This window comes from Sinocyclocheilus rhinocerous, unplaced genomic scaffold (genome assembly GCF_001515625.1).
Source record: "Sinocyclocheilus rhinocerous isolate Xijiao unplaced genomic scaffold, SAMN03320098_v1.1 scaffold1421, whole genome shotgun sequence".
Lineage (NCBI taxonomy): Eukaryota > Metazoa > Chordata > Actinopteri > Cypriniformes > Cyprinidae > Sinocyclocheilus > Sinocyclocheilus rhinocerous.
Window position 1 is genome coordinate 42,594 of NW_015666546.1, and position 16,333 is coordinate 58,926.

At 35.4% G+C, this 16,333-nt stretch overlaps 1 protein-coding gene and 1 long non-coding RNA gene across 2 annotated transcripts in view; one reads left to right on the forward strand and one right to left on the reverse strand.

Moving 5' to 3' along the window:
* The window catches only part of sugt1 (SGT1 homolog, MIS12 kinetochore complex assembly cochaperone), a 51,015-nt gene that overhangs the window by 13,959 nt on the left and 20,723 nt on the right, over positions 1–16,333 (reverse strand). The window contains exons 3-8 of the mRNA XM_016544099.1: positions 10,585–10,654; positions 9,273–9,343; positions 8,425–8,478; positions 7,756–7,784; positions 7,465–7,490; positions 7,235–7,331 (exon numbers count right to left, since the gene is read on the reverse strand). Of these exons, the coding sequence (XP_016399585.1) occupies positions 7,235–7,331; positions 7,465–7,490; positions 7,756–7,784; positions 8,425–8,478; positions 9,273–9,343; positions 10,585–10,654 (347 nt within the window). The remainder of the gene's footprint in view (positions 1–7,234; positions 7,332–7,464; positions 7,491–7,755; positions 7,785–8,424; positions 8,479–9,272; positions 9,344–10,584; positions 10,655–16,333) is intronic.
* On the forward strand, positions 1,517–1,933 carry LOC107732686 (uncharacterized). Its single transcript, XR_001638898.1, has 3 exons — positions 1,517–1,537; positions 1,694–1,751; positions 1,900–1,933. It is a non-coding gene; the product is annotated as an uncharacterized LOC107732686 (long non-coding RNA).

The window sequence follows — 16,333 nt, forward strand, 5'->3', positions numbered from 1 at the left end:
CTGACCCTCGCTTGTTTACTGGACTGATCTTGTTTTGTCTTCTATATACCTGTTTGCCATTGCCTGACCCTCGCCTGTTTTGACCACGCCCTTAATAAAGCTTGCAAATGGATCCGTACGTCTCACGTCTTGTTTGCCCCGTAACAGAATACTCGGCCTCACAAGGATCCAGCAGCTTTTCATGTGGACAATGGCCAGGTATGGACACTGCAAAACTTTTTATCAAAGCAGGGCATACGCCCGCTTGAAGGCTATATTCAAGAGTATCTGGACATTGCGTGTTATTCTGATCTGCCAGATTGTGTACTGATAGACTTTGAAACCTTTGCAAATCATTTGTTTTGAACCATTGGTTTAAGGTGCATATTAAACTGGCGCAGTCACGCAATTTCAGTAAACACGGCTTTTATACGTTACAACGGTTTCAAAATGTTTCGAAATTTCAATTGGAGGCCGATCTCAGTCAGTTATTCACATTTTTATATTATGAAAGGATTATAGAACATGAATTTTTTACTATAGCAATTTCAATAGTATTTTAGAAGAAAAGGCAGGTGGACCATGATTTTGGCTGAATATAAATTACTTTTTTGTTCATGTTGTTGTTCATTCTTTTTTGCAGGATGGGACAGCGACATGTCCTGTATTTACCTTTTGCCACCTTCAGTTGTTTGGTCGGACCAAATCCACCAAGATAAGAAGCAGGGAGACAATAGATTATGGGCCAGATTTACTAACAGCTTGCGCCAGTGCAAACCCAGGATTTACTGAAGACGTGCAGTGAAAAGTTAGCGCTGAAAAGTCGTGGACACGGTCATTTATGCGGTATATGCATTTGTAGGAGTTTCCCTTTCAGATGTAAAATTTATGAGAGGAGAGAATATAAATTTAACCACGCAACATGATTTACTAAGGTTTGCAGTAGTGTTGGGCAATATGCTCCATAGTCATATCGTCAGCCTGTGAGATCGCCGATACACAATATTATCATGCTAATTTATTCAATTATTTACTTTCTTAGTTTCAGAGCCGGAGAGTGAACCAACTCCAGGGTAAGACTAAAAGCATCCTAATGTTAGTGTAATCTATTAACTACACATTATATCTTTTTAGTCAAGTAGCATATGGATGTTATGTCATAAAATTAAAAATTTTATATGAATGAATTTGTATTTAACATAAAAAAAAATTGTAAGTTACTAATTATAATGCTCATATTTCCTCAGTTATTCAAACAACAGCTACAGAAAACAAACAAAGAACATCATCACTGACTTCACAAGAATTTATGCACTTAAAAAAAACAAAAAAAAAAAACACTTTATAATCAGTGAAGCTATCTACACTGTATGATGAATAATTCTCTAATACTTACATCGCACGTGTAATGGGGTCAAAAAGGTGTTTCCACTTGCTACACTCATTTTCATGTATGGTCCCTTTTAATTGCACTCTACCTGCACACTCCACCCAGAAAATGAACCAGTTCCGGTAGGGTCATTTAGATTTGCGCCAGCCGAGAGAGTGACTGGCTGCGGTGAGTGAGTGCTCTATGATAAAAGTATATTGTATTAATTGTATAACCATCTTATGGATTAAAATTTATATATACGTGTTTAAATGAATATTGTATGATTTGTGTTCATGCTACATTATATTTGTGGTAACATCAAGTTTGTTCACCTTATTACAGAACATGCACGAGGGTGATTTGCAAATCTGATCACCGCTGTTTAATATGTTGTCAACAGGTACATATTTCTCAATTGTGTTGTTGTATAACTGTTTATATAAATGTTAGTATTTTAGATTCACGCCAGCCGAGAGAGTGACTGGCTGCGAACATGCACGAGGGTGATTTGTGAATCTGATCACCGCTGTTTAATATGTTGTCAACAGAATAAAAGTCTGTCTTCAAGCGCGAATTGGTATCCATCCTGAGTTTTACACAACACAACGCAGAGACAACCCGTTACACGAGCATATCAAGGAAAAACTGCTGGCTGAATTTATGGTGCATTAAGCTGGCACTGTCTCACAGAACTTTTGTTAAACCCACCTACATTCTATTTAAAGGTTTAATTGGCAAATCATCCAAAAAGGTTGCAGGTTCCTTTCCATATTCATAAAATATATGTTCTTTATCACCTGCAAAGAACCCTCTTCATATCATGAACTATTTTCTGTCATTCTTGAGTGTTTTATTTTTGGGGGTAGCTTAAAGTCAACATGAAATTCAAACCGACTCCATTTACTCTCTTAATGCACATTCCTGGTCTTATTGTGAATGATTAATTGGTGCATGTTATTAAAAAGAAAAGTTTGTCTTTGTAATCCTTCTTCAAAATGTAATAACTTGCTCAACCTCTGAAATGAACCTGTGTCAAAAAAGCTATTTAGAAATTCTTTAAGGCTGCCATTTGGAAATGCTGCCTTAAAAAAAAATACCTACAGTTAACAATAATTCAGTGCAAGTTAACATTAATTCAAATGACAACAGACCATTATTTTAGTATTGTTGAATATAGTATATATATATACATATTTCTGCCATGACAGCACATGACCATGTTAATGTATTTGGTCTTGGCAGAATAGATCTGCTACGCTGCTGCTGCGGCAGAGCAAGTACCGAGACTTACTGCTGTGAGCATGTAAGAAATATTGCTTCTGCAAATATAACATACATGGAATAACCCCCATATAGCATACATGAATCACCTCATAGCAGATCTATACAGGTGGAGCTGGGGAAGGTGGAGGGTTTCTGAAGCAAGCTGCAACTGCTACAGCAAGCACTAGTCATATATTTGAATGTTGAGCAGCAAGCTCATTGGCTACCGATACAGGAGAGAACCAATCAGCTCTGCCATGTGATAATGATGTCATTAGGTCAGATTGAGTTAGACCTATCGGACTGCGCCATCTAGAGTTTCATGCCAGAACTCTGTATTTTGACTGGCTGCGGTGAGTGAGTGCTCCGTGATAAAAGTATATTGTATTAATTGTATAACCATCTTATGGACTAATATTGATAAATACGTGTGTTTAAATGAATACTGTATGATTTGTGTTCATGCTACATTATATTTGTGGTAACATCAAGTTTGTTCACCTTATTATAGAGCATGCCACGAGGGTGATTTGCGAATCTGATCACCGCTGTTTAATATGTTGTCAACAGAATAAAAGTCTGTCTTCAAGCGCGAATTGGTATCCATCCTGAGTTTTACACAACTCAACGCAGAGCCAACCCCGTTACACACGTATATCTGCACTTTGTTTATGATGAGAGAATTTGCGAGAGAGCAGAACTCAGTCAGCAAGTGCGCGCACTGAACAACAAAAATTTCAGTCGTGTTTCAGCCACGACTCATCTAAATGCCTTTGGCCACTGCATTCATAACCTCAATGGAATCGTGTGTGATTGGTTATAAATGCGCAACACTGTAAAAAAGCGTAAAAATAAATATGATGGAACAAATAAACCATAATATTAATTAGATAATAATACTAGCCTGATGGTGATAATAATAATCATTGATACACGATACTATCGTCTATCGGCACAACCCTAGTTTGCAGTAGTCAGTTTACTGGTATTTGCGTCATTATTTACTGACCAAAAAAAGCATGTCTTAACCACTTTGCACTTGACATGGCATTATCCTTTTAGCTAACTTATCAGTGTTGCAAAGATCTATAACCTGTAGGCTAGGCTGTCCCCTGTGGCAGACTTTTTAAAATAAAATGCTCAAAAAGCAGTTCAGGAACACGTTGGTCAATGGAGAGTTTTATATACTGCAATACTGTAGGCCTTTTGCCCCATGCTGATAAGCCTTTTACCTCGAGTGTGGGGTAAAATACTCCCTTTGCCATCTCATTTTTATGATTTGTAATCGTGTGTGATTGGTTATAAATGCGCAACACTGTAAAAAAAGCGTAAAAATAAATATGGAACAAATAAACCATAATATTAATTAGATAATAATACTAGCCTGATGGTGATAATAATAATAATAGTCTTGATATCGTCAAAAACATCTGACTATCATTGATACACGATACTATCGTCTATCGGCACAACCCTAGTTTGCAGTAGTCAGTTTACTGGTATTTGCGTCATTATTTACTGACCAAAAAAAGCATGTCTTAACCACTTTGCACTTGACATGGCATTATCCTTTTAGCTAACTTATCAGTGTTGCAAAGATCTATAACCTGTAGGCTAGGCTGTCCCCTGTGGCAGACTTTTTAAAATAAAATGCTCAAAAAGCAGTTCAGGAACACGTTGGTCAATGGAGAGTTTTATATACTGCAATACTGTAGGCCTTTTGCCCCATGCTGATAAGCCTTTTACCTCGAGTGTGGGGTAAAATACTCCCTTTGCCATCTCATTTTTATGATTTGTAGCCCCTAACCCACATTGTACTGCTCATGGGCAATGGCTTTGTTTTATATCAATGAATAAATACATTTTCATATACCATTTAATAGCTGAAAACCTTAAGATATGACCTCTGAACTCTGTTTTTCAATCAATACATTATAGCGAAAACAGCAATTCAAAAAGTGGAAAGAAGCAGGTTTTTGGACAAGAGACATGTTTACATTTTAGCATTTGATCATCTGCGATCAGACCATTTTAAGCCACTAAACTCTGGGAATGTTTTCAGCCCAAGGATCCAGTAAGCGAATGCATTCAAACAGCGAATACATCCAAAACAGCGCTAATGGAGAGAAAGGTGATTTCATAAGAGATGGCAGAGAAAACAGGATTCATTTATTAGGTACGCGAGAGTCCATTATTATTATTGCGCAAGCACACCGTGTCTGTGTGCACTGACAGATAACTTTTTTGCACAAGCACATTTTAATATGCTCCCTAAGTTCAAAATTCATATCTGGCGAGTGTTTTATAATGGATGCTTGCTGGAGAAGCGTGTATTGGAGGAGTTTGTGAGGGTCAGCGGTGCACAGTAGTGGACTTATATGGACTTGTATTTCAGGTGTTCTTTTGGAGTCTTCAAGTGTCCTTTTTGGAAAGACACCTAAATTTACTTTGCAGAAAATATATATTTTTCTTATATTTAACTCACATGTATTTTAAATCTCTCAAATCCTTGTCTTATTTTTTCCCCTTTTTGTTCCTGTACTACTATGAGTAATTCTGACTTTTGGACAATAAACTGTCCAGTGTCTGTTTTCAGACAAAACCAGGATTATGCCTGTAGACCAAAGGAGCTGCAGCCATTTCATTTTGGGTACGTCCTTTTCAGCTTGGGGGGGTACTGGTTAAGCTAGTTAAGGTGCACGTAAATATACCACAATGTCTTTTGAACTTCTAGATACAATTTTGTTTCACAAATCAAGGAAAAATATGAACCGGAGGTTCTCAAGTTGTTTCATGTTTTCATGTAATTTTTCTTCCACCTGATTATTTTGCAGAAATTTCTAGATATCACTTGTTAGTCTTAAGCAAAGTTGAGAGCTTGTTGGTGTTGCTGTGTTGACATGACTTCCATCAACTTCTTGTGCAATTTGGTTAAAAGCACTACAGCCACACACATTCAGATAGGTCACGGATTAATGTAGGCATGACCTCCAGAACCGAAGCACTTTGAATGAAGCACTAAAACCAATACCACTTGTAGTTATGGACTACATATTTATACACGTATATTTAAAAATTAAAACTTTAAACTTAAACTTTAAACAATATCAAATACTACAGAAAAATGAAAATAAGCCTTAAGTTATGTACTCTTCTCTAACCGGAAATGTCGCCCACATTTTAAAACACAGCAGACTTGTTCAAAATATTGTGGATAGCTCAGTAAATTAAATTGAGGCTGTACAGTAGGACAGATTGCATGTTTGTTTCATAGGATAATGCACAGCTAAGGAAAGGAGGTCTTGATAATGTACTTCATCACATTCCATACTTCTCACTTTCTCCCAAAGCTAATGTCTTAAAGACGACATTAATCTGCCTCCCTCTGTCATTAATGCTGCACAGGCTCCTGAGTTAGCCAGATACCCCAGATAGTGACATATCTCACCTTCATCTTATTTGCAAACAAATTATTGCACAAAACTAATTTTCTGTTTATTAATTATTCATTTAATTAAGAAACAGATCACCCAAAAATTAAAAATTGCTGTTAATTTACTCACCTTCAGGCCATAGGTGAAACCACGACCCTTAGTGATTCATAAAATGCAAGTCAATGGCTACCGTCACTTTTAGTGTAAAAAATAAAAAAAACACAACATTGATACCTGCAGCTCCTGACAATATATTGAGGTCTTATGAAGTGAAACGATGAACCAGTTCACCAAATCAGACTGAACCATTTGAAATGGTTTGTGGCTCAAGCCAGCACAAATCTACAAGTTATTTAATCAAAACTCACTTTCGGATGTATCCAACAGTCACTCTGACTTGAAATGAGCCAATATACCGGCATATTTGATACTATGATGCTGGTTTTTGCCAACTCATTCAGTGCTACATTCAGCAATACACTGAACTGAGGACCAAAGAACTGATGAGCTGCTGATATGAGCATGTGTAAAATGACCACTTGAATGAAGGGGCGGAATGAAAGTTTGTATGGTTTCTCACGATTTATGTAAAAATGACTGATCAAGACTAGTTTGATCATTTTATACGTGCTAGACATGTAAAACATCCATATTTCAAATCATAATTGGGTGCTTTACTAATATAATTGCATATACATTACGAAAAAAAAATTACCTACAAATTGGATGGCCTAAGGGTGAGTAAATTGACAGCAAATGTTCATTTTGGGCTGAACCATCCCTTTAAATCCTCTTCAAGAGACATTTACATTTTTTTCTCTATTATCTAAATTAGGAGGATAAGATTGATTGAATAATTGATAGATAACTGATGTCATATTTTCTCACTCTCATTCCATTAATTTGGAATGTGTAATTCTATGCCACTGTGCTAGGCAATTCATTATTGAGTGTCGTTTTGAGTAAAAGGCACATTTGTCTCTCTCATCAGTGAGAGTTCCAGAGCAAAATCCTCCTGCCAGCCAACTGGTTATTTAATTGGTCTAAGTTTGAATGTTTTATTCATATGAATAATTTTATTTGTAGACCTTTTTTCAACATTTAGTACTTCAAAGTAATCTCTGTCAGTGCTAAAAACATGATGAATACATTAGCGACACGAAGAAAAGACAAGAAGGAACATTACCTCCCTTTCACCAAAGATGACAGTTACATCCTCCTTCTTGGCATTTTTTACCATGATGGTCACTACAACTTGAGACTCTGTCTGGTACCAGTCATGTCTGAAGTGGAGTAGGTACTTAAGTGTGACATGATTTTAGCTTTTCTTATTGTATTGGATCATAATTAGTGTAACAAACAAAAGTTGAAGAGTAAGTGGGTTTAAAATAAAACAAGCATCACCACCACACTTACTTGACAAACAGGGTTGTAGATTGCTTCCGTTTAAAAGTAGTCATTTGTTTGTGCATTCCAGTGAAACCAAGGAGAAAAACCACAAGAAAGACAGAATCATTGTTCACTTCAAATAGTTAGTGCTTCTCTTCCCTCATGTTACTAAGGACTCTATTTAATGAAATACAACGAACAACAGCACGACACAAATGGTCAATTATAAGATTAAAACGAAGCAAGAAAAATAAAGTTCTTATAAACTGTTCTTTAAGAATTCAGTTAAACACAGGAAAAGACGGCAAACATGCTTACCGAATCTGAGGTTTGGTTTGGAATGTGTGCTGAAAATTCAGAGAACAAGAAGGTATTAGTTCAAGCAAAACATGCACACAAAAAATACACTTCATATTGACTACTTTAATATAGGGGAGAAAAAGTCATATCAGATGTAAGCATATGACACATGGGTGGACACACACAAAGTTTTAAAAAATGGCATGCAAAGATTAATATGAAATTGAAACTGTGTTCACAATGGTAGTATAGTTCAATTAGTAGTAATAATGTCTTTATGAATAATTTAATATTATTTTAATTATACTCACTATATGATATTATATTTTAATTTCTATTATTTTTCCCATCTCTGAAAATCTAAATTGTAAAATTACTGTGTTTTCTATGACCATGGGAAATCAGTTGATTTAACAGCATACACCAAGCTATAGATGGTTGCTGCTAATTAAAGAACACTTACAAATATTGTATTACTTAGCTATAAGGAATCTTCTGAGAACACTCACAAATCCACCTTATATGTGAATGTAGTGCTAAATTTTTGAGTGTTAAGCATTGTACCCTGAATCTTTTTTCTGTAGTGAACTGCAATGCACTGATTTTAATTTTAGTGAAAGCTTTCTTAATAGTCAATCAAAAATTGTGTCATAGATCAAATGAAGTGCTTGGTGAATTTACACATACTTGCCATTTTATTCTCACAGTGCTGGATCCATGTTTGAAATCCTTCAATAGAGCCTTTATAAAACAAATACATATCAAAATGCAATACTTTACACGCAAATTTAATGAATCACATTAGGTGAAATGACATAACTACAATTCATTCCCATTGTGGCATATTTTACACAACATATAATTCAAATTTGTGTATAATTCTAAGGCGACATCACACTAGATGATTTTACAGCCTGTGGGCATGGCAACATCTCTTTGGAGACATGATCACAGCCATAGTGACTCAACTCCTTGCTTAAATAATTCTTCAGTCAACAAGAAATCTACTTCCATTCTGTTTGAAAATATAAGCAGCAGCCGGTGACTGAAAGACCAAAGAGCTTCTGAAGCTTTGACCAGCGGGTGTCCTGCTTGTGCCTGGTTCTTTTCCATTTAATGATATAATAATAATGATGGGATGTTCACAAACAGTATACCACTGCAAAGGTATTTCAAACTTCTATTTAACCCCAAACAAGAATGAAAAAGAACTTTGACTTGAGTATAATGGGGCCTTAAAGAACGCCAGGCCTAAACCACAAATTGCATTTATTATTAATTACAGAACATTAAAAATATGAAATTTGCTTTGAAGAAAACAATATTATAATATGAACTACAATAAATGCCACATTTTGCCACGTCTTTTATATATCTCTACAGTTGACGCTTTATTTTGATGCCATAATATATAGACTCATATTGCCCAGTCTTACTTACCCTTAACCACAATAAAGTAATTCTGAATCATGTAGTGTCACACCGCCTTTGAACTGTACACATTTAGGCAAATGCATGAACTCAGTGACACTCACAATCAAGCTCTTTTCCAGTTGTGAGGGCCTCATGAGCAGTAATGAAGTTATGTAGGTGATACTCTGCAATTCTTCAAAAAGAATAACAAAAACACATTAGGACTTTTATTAATAGTTTTCCTTTGCCTTTCTTTCTCTCTCTCTCTTTTTCTCTCTGTAACATATAATGCGCACATCAACCCAATCACTTTATTTAGCGTGCATGTAAACACTACATTCAGATTCATTAATCAACGTTTATCTGTGTGTTGCATATTTTACGGAGGACAGCTTCCAGAACCTAAGAGTACAATGTCAGCAGCATGATTTGTCTGAACGACAGAAATAATCATATTAAAGGGAGTCTTTTTTTCACATTTTCTTATGTATTAATTTCTATTATGTAATAAAGAGGAAGGAGTACAATATTAGGCATTTTGGAATATTATAAGTTATTTTATGTTGGATATTAAAAGTTACATCTGTTTGTTGATGGAAATTGTGGACAATTTGTGCACTAAAACATTTCTTTTGTTCATTGTGACACTTTTACACTAGTCTACACTGCACCAACAGACACCAACCACTGGCAATAGACACGATTGTCGAATCAGTGTTACCCGTAAGTCCATTTGTTTTCACAGACTGAACACATTCAATTGCCATTTGTTGGGTCATGACATGTCTAAGCAGTGTGGTATGATTTTTTTTCAACAAACTCGGACACAATCTGGTTATTGACGTGATTGGTCAGTATCTGTCAGTGCAGTAAGAACTAGCCTTTAGGGTAAAATGTCCCTCAAGATTTAAGGCAGAAAGCCACCAGAGGCATGTTTTGCCGGTGTTTTAAATTTTTTTTATTTCATAATTATTGGAATGCATGTGATGAATGCATGCGATTAATAATGAAATGGATCAGATGCACATTTCAAATTTTTAATTTTTCTTTATTCATCATAGCCTATTGAGTGGAATCATTCAATCTGAATTTTTTCCCCTTTGTCCTATAAGAAATACTCTTCTTAAATGGGCATTTTCTCGTAAATTCTCATGTTACCTATTACTACATTTAACACAGTACCTTTCTGTTCTGATTTTCTATGTGGCAACATTCTTATGTTCAGTTTTGACAACACTAAGGTGATCTATGCTGTCGCTCTTTTGCCCCACATCTGATTACAATGGTCTCACTGTTACAACAGTCAATTTTAAGGGAATTTCATCAACAGAATGCCCAGAATGCATAGCACTTCAATGACTTCTTATTGATGCTGGGATATAGAAATTTACAGGTCTGTGTTTTATGTGAGGAAACACTGTATTGTGAACTTACCCAATTCTTAAGAAGGCAAGCACCAGACCTGGCTGCAGCTGGTGGGCTTTCTTAGCATCTTCAATTGCTTCTAAAACACAAAAAAGTGTTTCATAATTTGATTTACATATTTCACCCTTAAAAAAAAGAACATAAAAACAAAACAAAACAAAACTATCTATAGTCTTAAAGAAATGGCATACTCAAACAGATACAATTCATGAAGCCTTTGGACTTCAAGCATAATTGATGCAAAATTAATCATCATAAAACATTATCACATTCCAGCAAGAGGTGCTTAACTGCTAGCTTAGCTTAACTTAGCATCAAACCATGTTTTGCTCCAAAATTAAACTATACAACATCAGTCGAGTGTTTAAAATAATATTCTGTAATCCGATCGTGACTAATAATCATAGAATAAAATAGAAACTATATTATTTTATACTACAGGACTGTTGAACGCATGAATCTGACTGATTGATAATCGTTTAAAGGTGTGCAATTATTTTTTTGGAAACGCATGGCAAAAGTAGTTCAAGGCAGGTCTTGACCGACTGCATTAAAGTTACATACGATTGAGCCAAATTATTTCAGTTATTTCAAAGGTCCTTAGGTCCACCTTAAAACAGTAAAAGAGCCTAAACAAATAAACCAAGCCAATAAATACATTAAAAAAAAAAATGGATAAAAATGACAAACTATTTCCTTGTTTTTTCTCCTCCATAAAATTGTTTCATTATTGACAGAAAGCATGCTTTCCTTCTCCCACTCTCTCTCCCATACAAAATCACACACAGAGTACAGACATTCGCACACATGGAAACATACATACACACACACACACGAACTTGCTGTCAGTGTCCCATGACTTTATAAATAAAACCGTTTCACAGTTGAAAAGCTACATGACAATGCTTAGTAGAAAGGTGGTAAGTAACATTGCTGTTCTTGAAACAGTTAAACTTAAAGTTTCATTATTAGTAGAGATGCTGTTGCCGAACACTGTTGAGACTCACAGACTCAGGTAATTCGCACAGGTCATGTCGATTAGCATTCCATTATAAATATACTGTATTCTTATGGAAATACAAGAGATGGCTTGAAGAACACAGATAACCCATATATTGTCGCAATAGTGTGTTTGTCTTCATGTTTCAGTCAAATGTCCCAATCTGCTTTTTATTTAGCTACTGTGATAGCTGGATGTTTTTGTCCGTATTAGGAATTTGCATAGTAAGTTTACCACTTCCATGAGTCTTACTTGTGGACTTTCTACAAAAGGCCACTCTCCAGCTTCCAGTATATGCAACAGACACTACCATAATGCTCAAATTGCCTCATTTTGGATAAACGTTTAGTAAAGTCCTCTAATGCAAAGAGTACATGAGTTTTTTCTCAGTGAATGCATAAGAAGCTTGTATTTCATATTAAAGGGGTCATATGATGCAATTTCAAATTTTCCTTTCTCTTTGGAGTGTTACAAGCTGTTCGTGCATAGATAAGATCCCTAAAGTTGCAAAGACTAAAGTCTCAAAACCAAAGAGATATTCTTTATAAAAGTTAAATTTAAAGAATTTGCCACTGATGATTCAGACGTGAGTTTTCAGCAGTGTAGAGTAGCGCTTGTTGTCTGTCGTTTCTCTGATCCCAAATGCATACATGGTTTTATGTTTACGCGGCGCGATACGCAACGCAACGCGTAAAAAGACAGTATAAGTCATTATAATCAGTAATTATGTCCCCACTGGATGCAACAAATGCCTCGTTTGTAATGGGATTTATTGGTGTTGTCTCATCACGCCGGTAGGTACACGGCATCACAGTATGGTAAGGGGCGTAACATTTCCGTCACGTTTTTAGCAAGGTCATATGACCCCTTTAAATGCGTAGACTCAATGAAGAAATTACTGTCACTTTCTCCCAAGGTTTTTTTTTCTCCATTTCAGTCACGATGGAATTTTGATTCCTTGCCACTGTCGCGTTTGGCTTGCTTAGTTGGGGACACGATTTCTGGCAATATTGATGACTTGACTGCACGGACACTATAGAGAATTACGTCACAATCTTTTCACTCCGCATTGCATTTCGGAAGGCGCCGCCATATTAGCAGGATACGCTATCTGTTCCCATGGTTACTTCTCATTCTCTATAAGGATAACTGCTTATCTTTTGTTTTGTTAGTTAAACAATCATTCATTCTTCACTGTATCGTTTGCAGGGAAGAGAAGCTATTTTATCGCACTGCATGATAATTAGATTTTTCTCTTAGGTTTTGAAGAATTTGGTTTACAATGTTTACCTGATTAGTGTGAAAACAGTGTCGCCCGCTGGACGCTCGTTGCTGCTTCAGCCATCATATGGTAGATTATCCAAATAAAAGTGTGTGTTCAACAAGCTGACAGAAGTTGATCCATTTCTTTGTTGGAAACTTTTAAATGACAAAGTATAATTGTTGTCATTATAAATATTAATTTTTCCATGGCCACCAGTCACGAACTCACTGTACTTTTTATATTTATTTCAACAAATGACAAGCAAAATCAAATCCCTAGGAGCTTGTGAAAAGTTTTGTAGCATTTTCAAATGCTGGTTTAATATACTAAGACAGTGATGCTAAAAGACATGCAGATGAGCCAGAATATTAACCCGACATGTTTAAATGTTAAACGTAAAGCGTTTCCCTCTCTTTAGAAAACTGTAATCTAGAAAGCGCTTATGGATTAAGTCATATCTAAAGTTCATATTTTGGGCTCATCTGTTTTTCTGCACATATTATGCTTTATTAGTAAGATGTGTGTACAGTCTCGGTGCATTAACCCTTTAAAGCCCTAAGGGCATTTTTGCCTCACTGAAGCTGATATTTTTTCTGAGTGACATACACAAAAATAATGACTCATAACTCCAAGACCGTAGCAAGGAGAGTCAAAAGGTAGGTATCGTTTGATAGAAATCTTTCTATATTTTTAGGGGAAAAAATCTTTGCATTTGAATGTTCTCACGTTGAGAAATAGGTGATAAAATGTAAGAAAAATTAGTGTGGTTTAGGGAAATTTTTCAAATTCTTATTTGATGTTATATATATAATGAAATAAAAAGGTAGGTGAAAATAAATTTTTTGGCGATGTTCCCCAACATATGTGCTGTATGTGAATTAAATTTTGTGGTGATATCATGAAGTAAGCAAAAGTTACAGCATTTGGAACCAAGGTAGCCTTTCTCTTAGCCCTTTACAGTTTTGAAATTGTTGTTTTGAATTTGAAGTAATGCCTCACTCAAGTTTAGTCAAAGCCCCAAACAATTATACTTGTTTTATTCTACTCGATGAGACCTTTCACTCAGCACTACCTAGGAGTTAATCAAAGTGGCCACATGCATTGTAAAGGTCAGACTCCAAGCTTTCAAATGACACCTATTTTGTGTTGATCACTGCAGTGATTTAGAAAAATGTGATTATTATTTTTTTCTTCACTAGGGGGCGCCCGCCGGCGGTACACTCCGGTTTAGAGGAACTAGGCAGCACTGGTTAGGAGTTGATCAAAATGGTTGGATGCATTCGAAAGCTGAATTTCTCTAAGCTTTAAAATGATACCTAATTATTTAAAAAAAAAAAGTGATATAAAAGATAAAATACACAGAAATGTTCTAGGTTTTACATTCTGCTTGTCAAGTTTTCAATGGAGCATTGGGTGCAATGGTACACATTGGTACCAATGGTACATATTGCATTACATAGCAGACTGTCGTCACTCAATAGCTGGATGTCTAAGTGGTGCCGCAGAATAACATAGGTTTCATAGACAATTGGACGAAGACCCTATTCCATCTAAGCTCCTAAAAGAGGTGCTTCCAGTAGTCATAGATCCTCTTCTGGCTATTATTAATTCATCATTGTCATTAGGATATGTCCCAAAAACCTTCAAACTGGCTGTTATTAAGCCTCTCATCAAAAAACCACAACTTGACCCCAAAGAACTAGTTAATTACAGACCGATCTCAAATCTCCCTTTTCTGTCCAAGATACTAGAAAAGGTAATATCCTCATTGACCACAACATTCTTTTGAATAGAATAGAAAATTTTGATGGCATTAATGGAAGTGCATTAGCATGGTTCAAATCGTACTTGTATGACCGCCATATAATGAGTTTGGGCTCCTTTTAATCGGGAGAATTTTCTGAAAATAATGACGTGTAATTTTCTATGATCTTATGCATGTTTCATGAAGTTAGAAATAAAAGCGCAAAGTGAACGTACAGTTATTTATTCTGCTGTGCCTCAAGAGCGCCTGTCTGGGTTCATGTGTCACAGCTCTATGAATGAAATATTTTGATCTGTGTACATATGACACATGACTATCTGAGCTGTATGATGCTTTTGACATATTAGAGTAAATGGCACAAAAAACATATTTTGTAAATTATGAATTTTTTTTGTCATTTATCAGCAAATAACTCGACACTACTTTGGAGTTAATCAAAGCGGCTACATGCATTGTAAAGCACAGTCTCTAAGCTTTCAAATGATATATTTTTTGTTGATCAAAGCAGTGATTTGAAAAATATGATTAGTAATATTTTCGCGGAGGGGGGGCGTCCCGCCCGCGGTACACTCCGGTTTAGAGGGACTTTTTTATTTTATTTTTTAAAAATTTTTATTTAGAGGGAGATTTTATTGCTAAGCTTTAAAATTATTTTGTGTTATTCCATTCAGGGGTTGCTTAGTAATTTGATTATAAATTTTTTCGTGCAGGAAACCTCGGGCTTAAAGGGTTAACAAATATCCTGACCTTTGCTGTTGGTCTCTGTGCAGGACTGTGCATTCATGCGACTATATTAGCGCAGCAGTTCACTCCGACTCACCCAGGAAAAGCACACAAGTTGTAAAAAAACAAAATTAATAAAATACAAAATGAAATACAGTCCATGTACTGTCTTCTCTGAGGTAAATATATCTGTTATGTGCTCTTTGCTTGTGTGCTTTTCCTGGGCGAGTCGGATTGAACTGCTGTGCTAATAAAGTCTCATGAAGGCACAGTTGTGCACAGAGATCAACGGCCAAGGTTATTCAAGATATTCGTTAAATCAGGGTTCTTCAACGGACATGGAGCAGGGAGCCCTGATACAAAATGTGTCAAGCAGAGCTACATATTAAGCATACAGCCTTCAATATTAAAAGAAACTAACCATATTATTAAGAATAAATTATATTATATGATGTTAAACAGTAGATCAGAACAATGCACATAATTGTTGCATGCATCACTTCCTGGACAGTTTATTACTTTTAATTGTTAAAATTTAGATTTATGCATCAAACAACATATTGAGATAAAAAAAAAAAACAGAATTCATTAGTTGTCTGAAGTTGTTGTAAATTATTTTAATGGATTTGCAGAGTCATACATTTTAATTTTACTAGTCAGATGGACATTTACATTCATCTGAACTTTAGCTACAAGTTTATTAAAATTTCACATTTTAATTTTACTGTGAGATGGGCAATTAAGAATCAAATCACTGAGTATCAAAAATTTGTGAGGGTTTTTAAATAAAGTGCATATGCTATGTGTAAGCAACAGCTCCACCATAACAAGAATAGCAATGTACAGTGAGACATTTAAGATTATTTACTATGCATTACTTTTACAAATAACTGAAATGGAATTTAAATATACATACATACATATACATATACATATATATATATATATATATATATATATACACATATATATATATATATATATATATATATATATATATACAGTA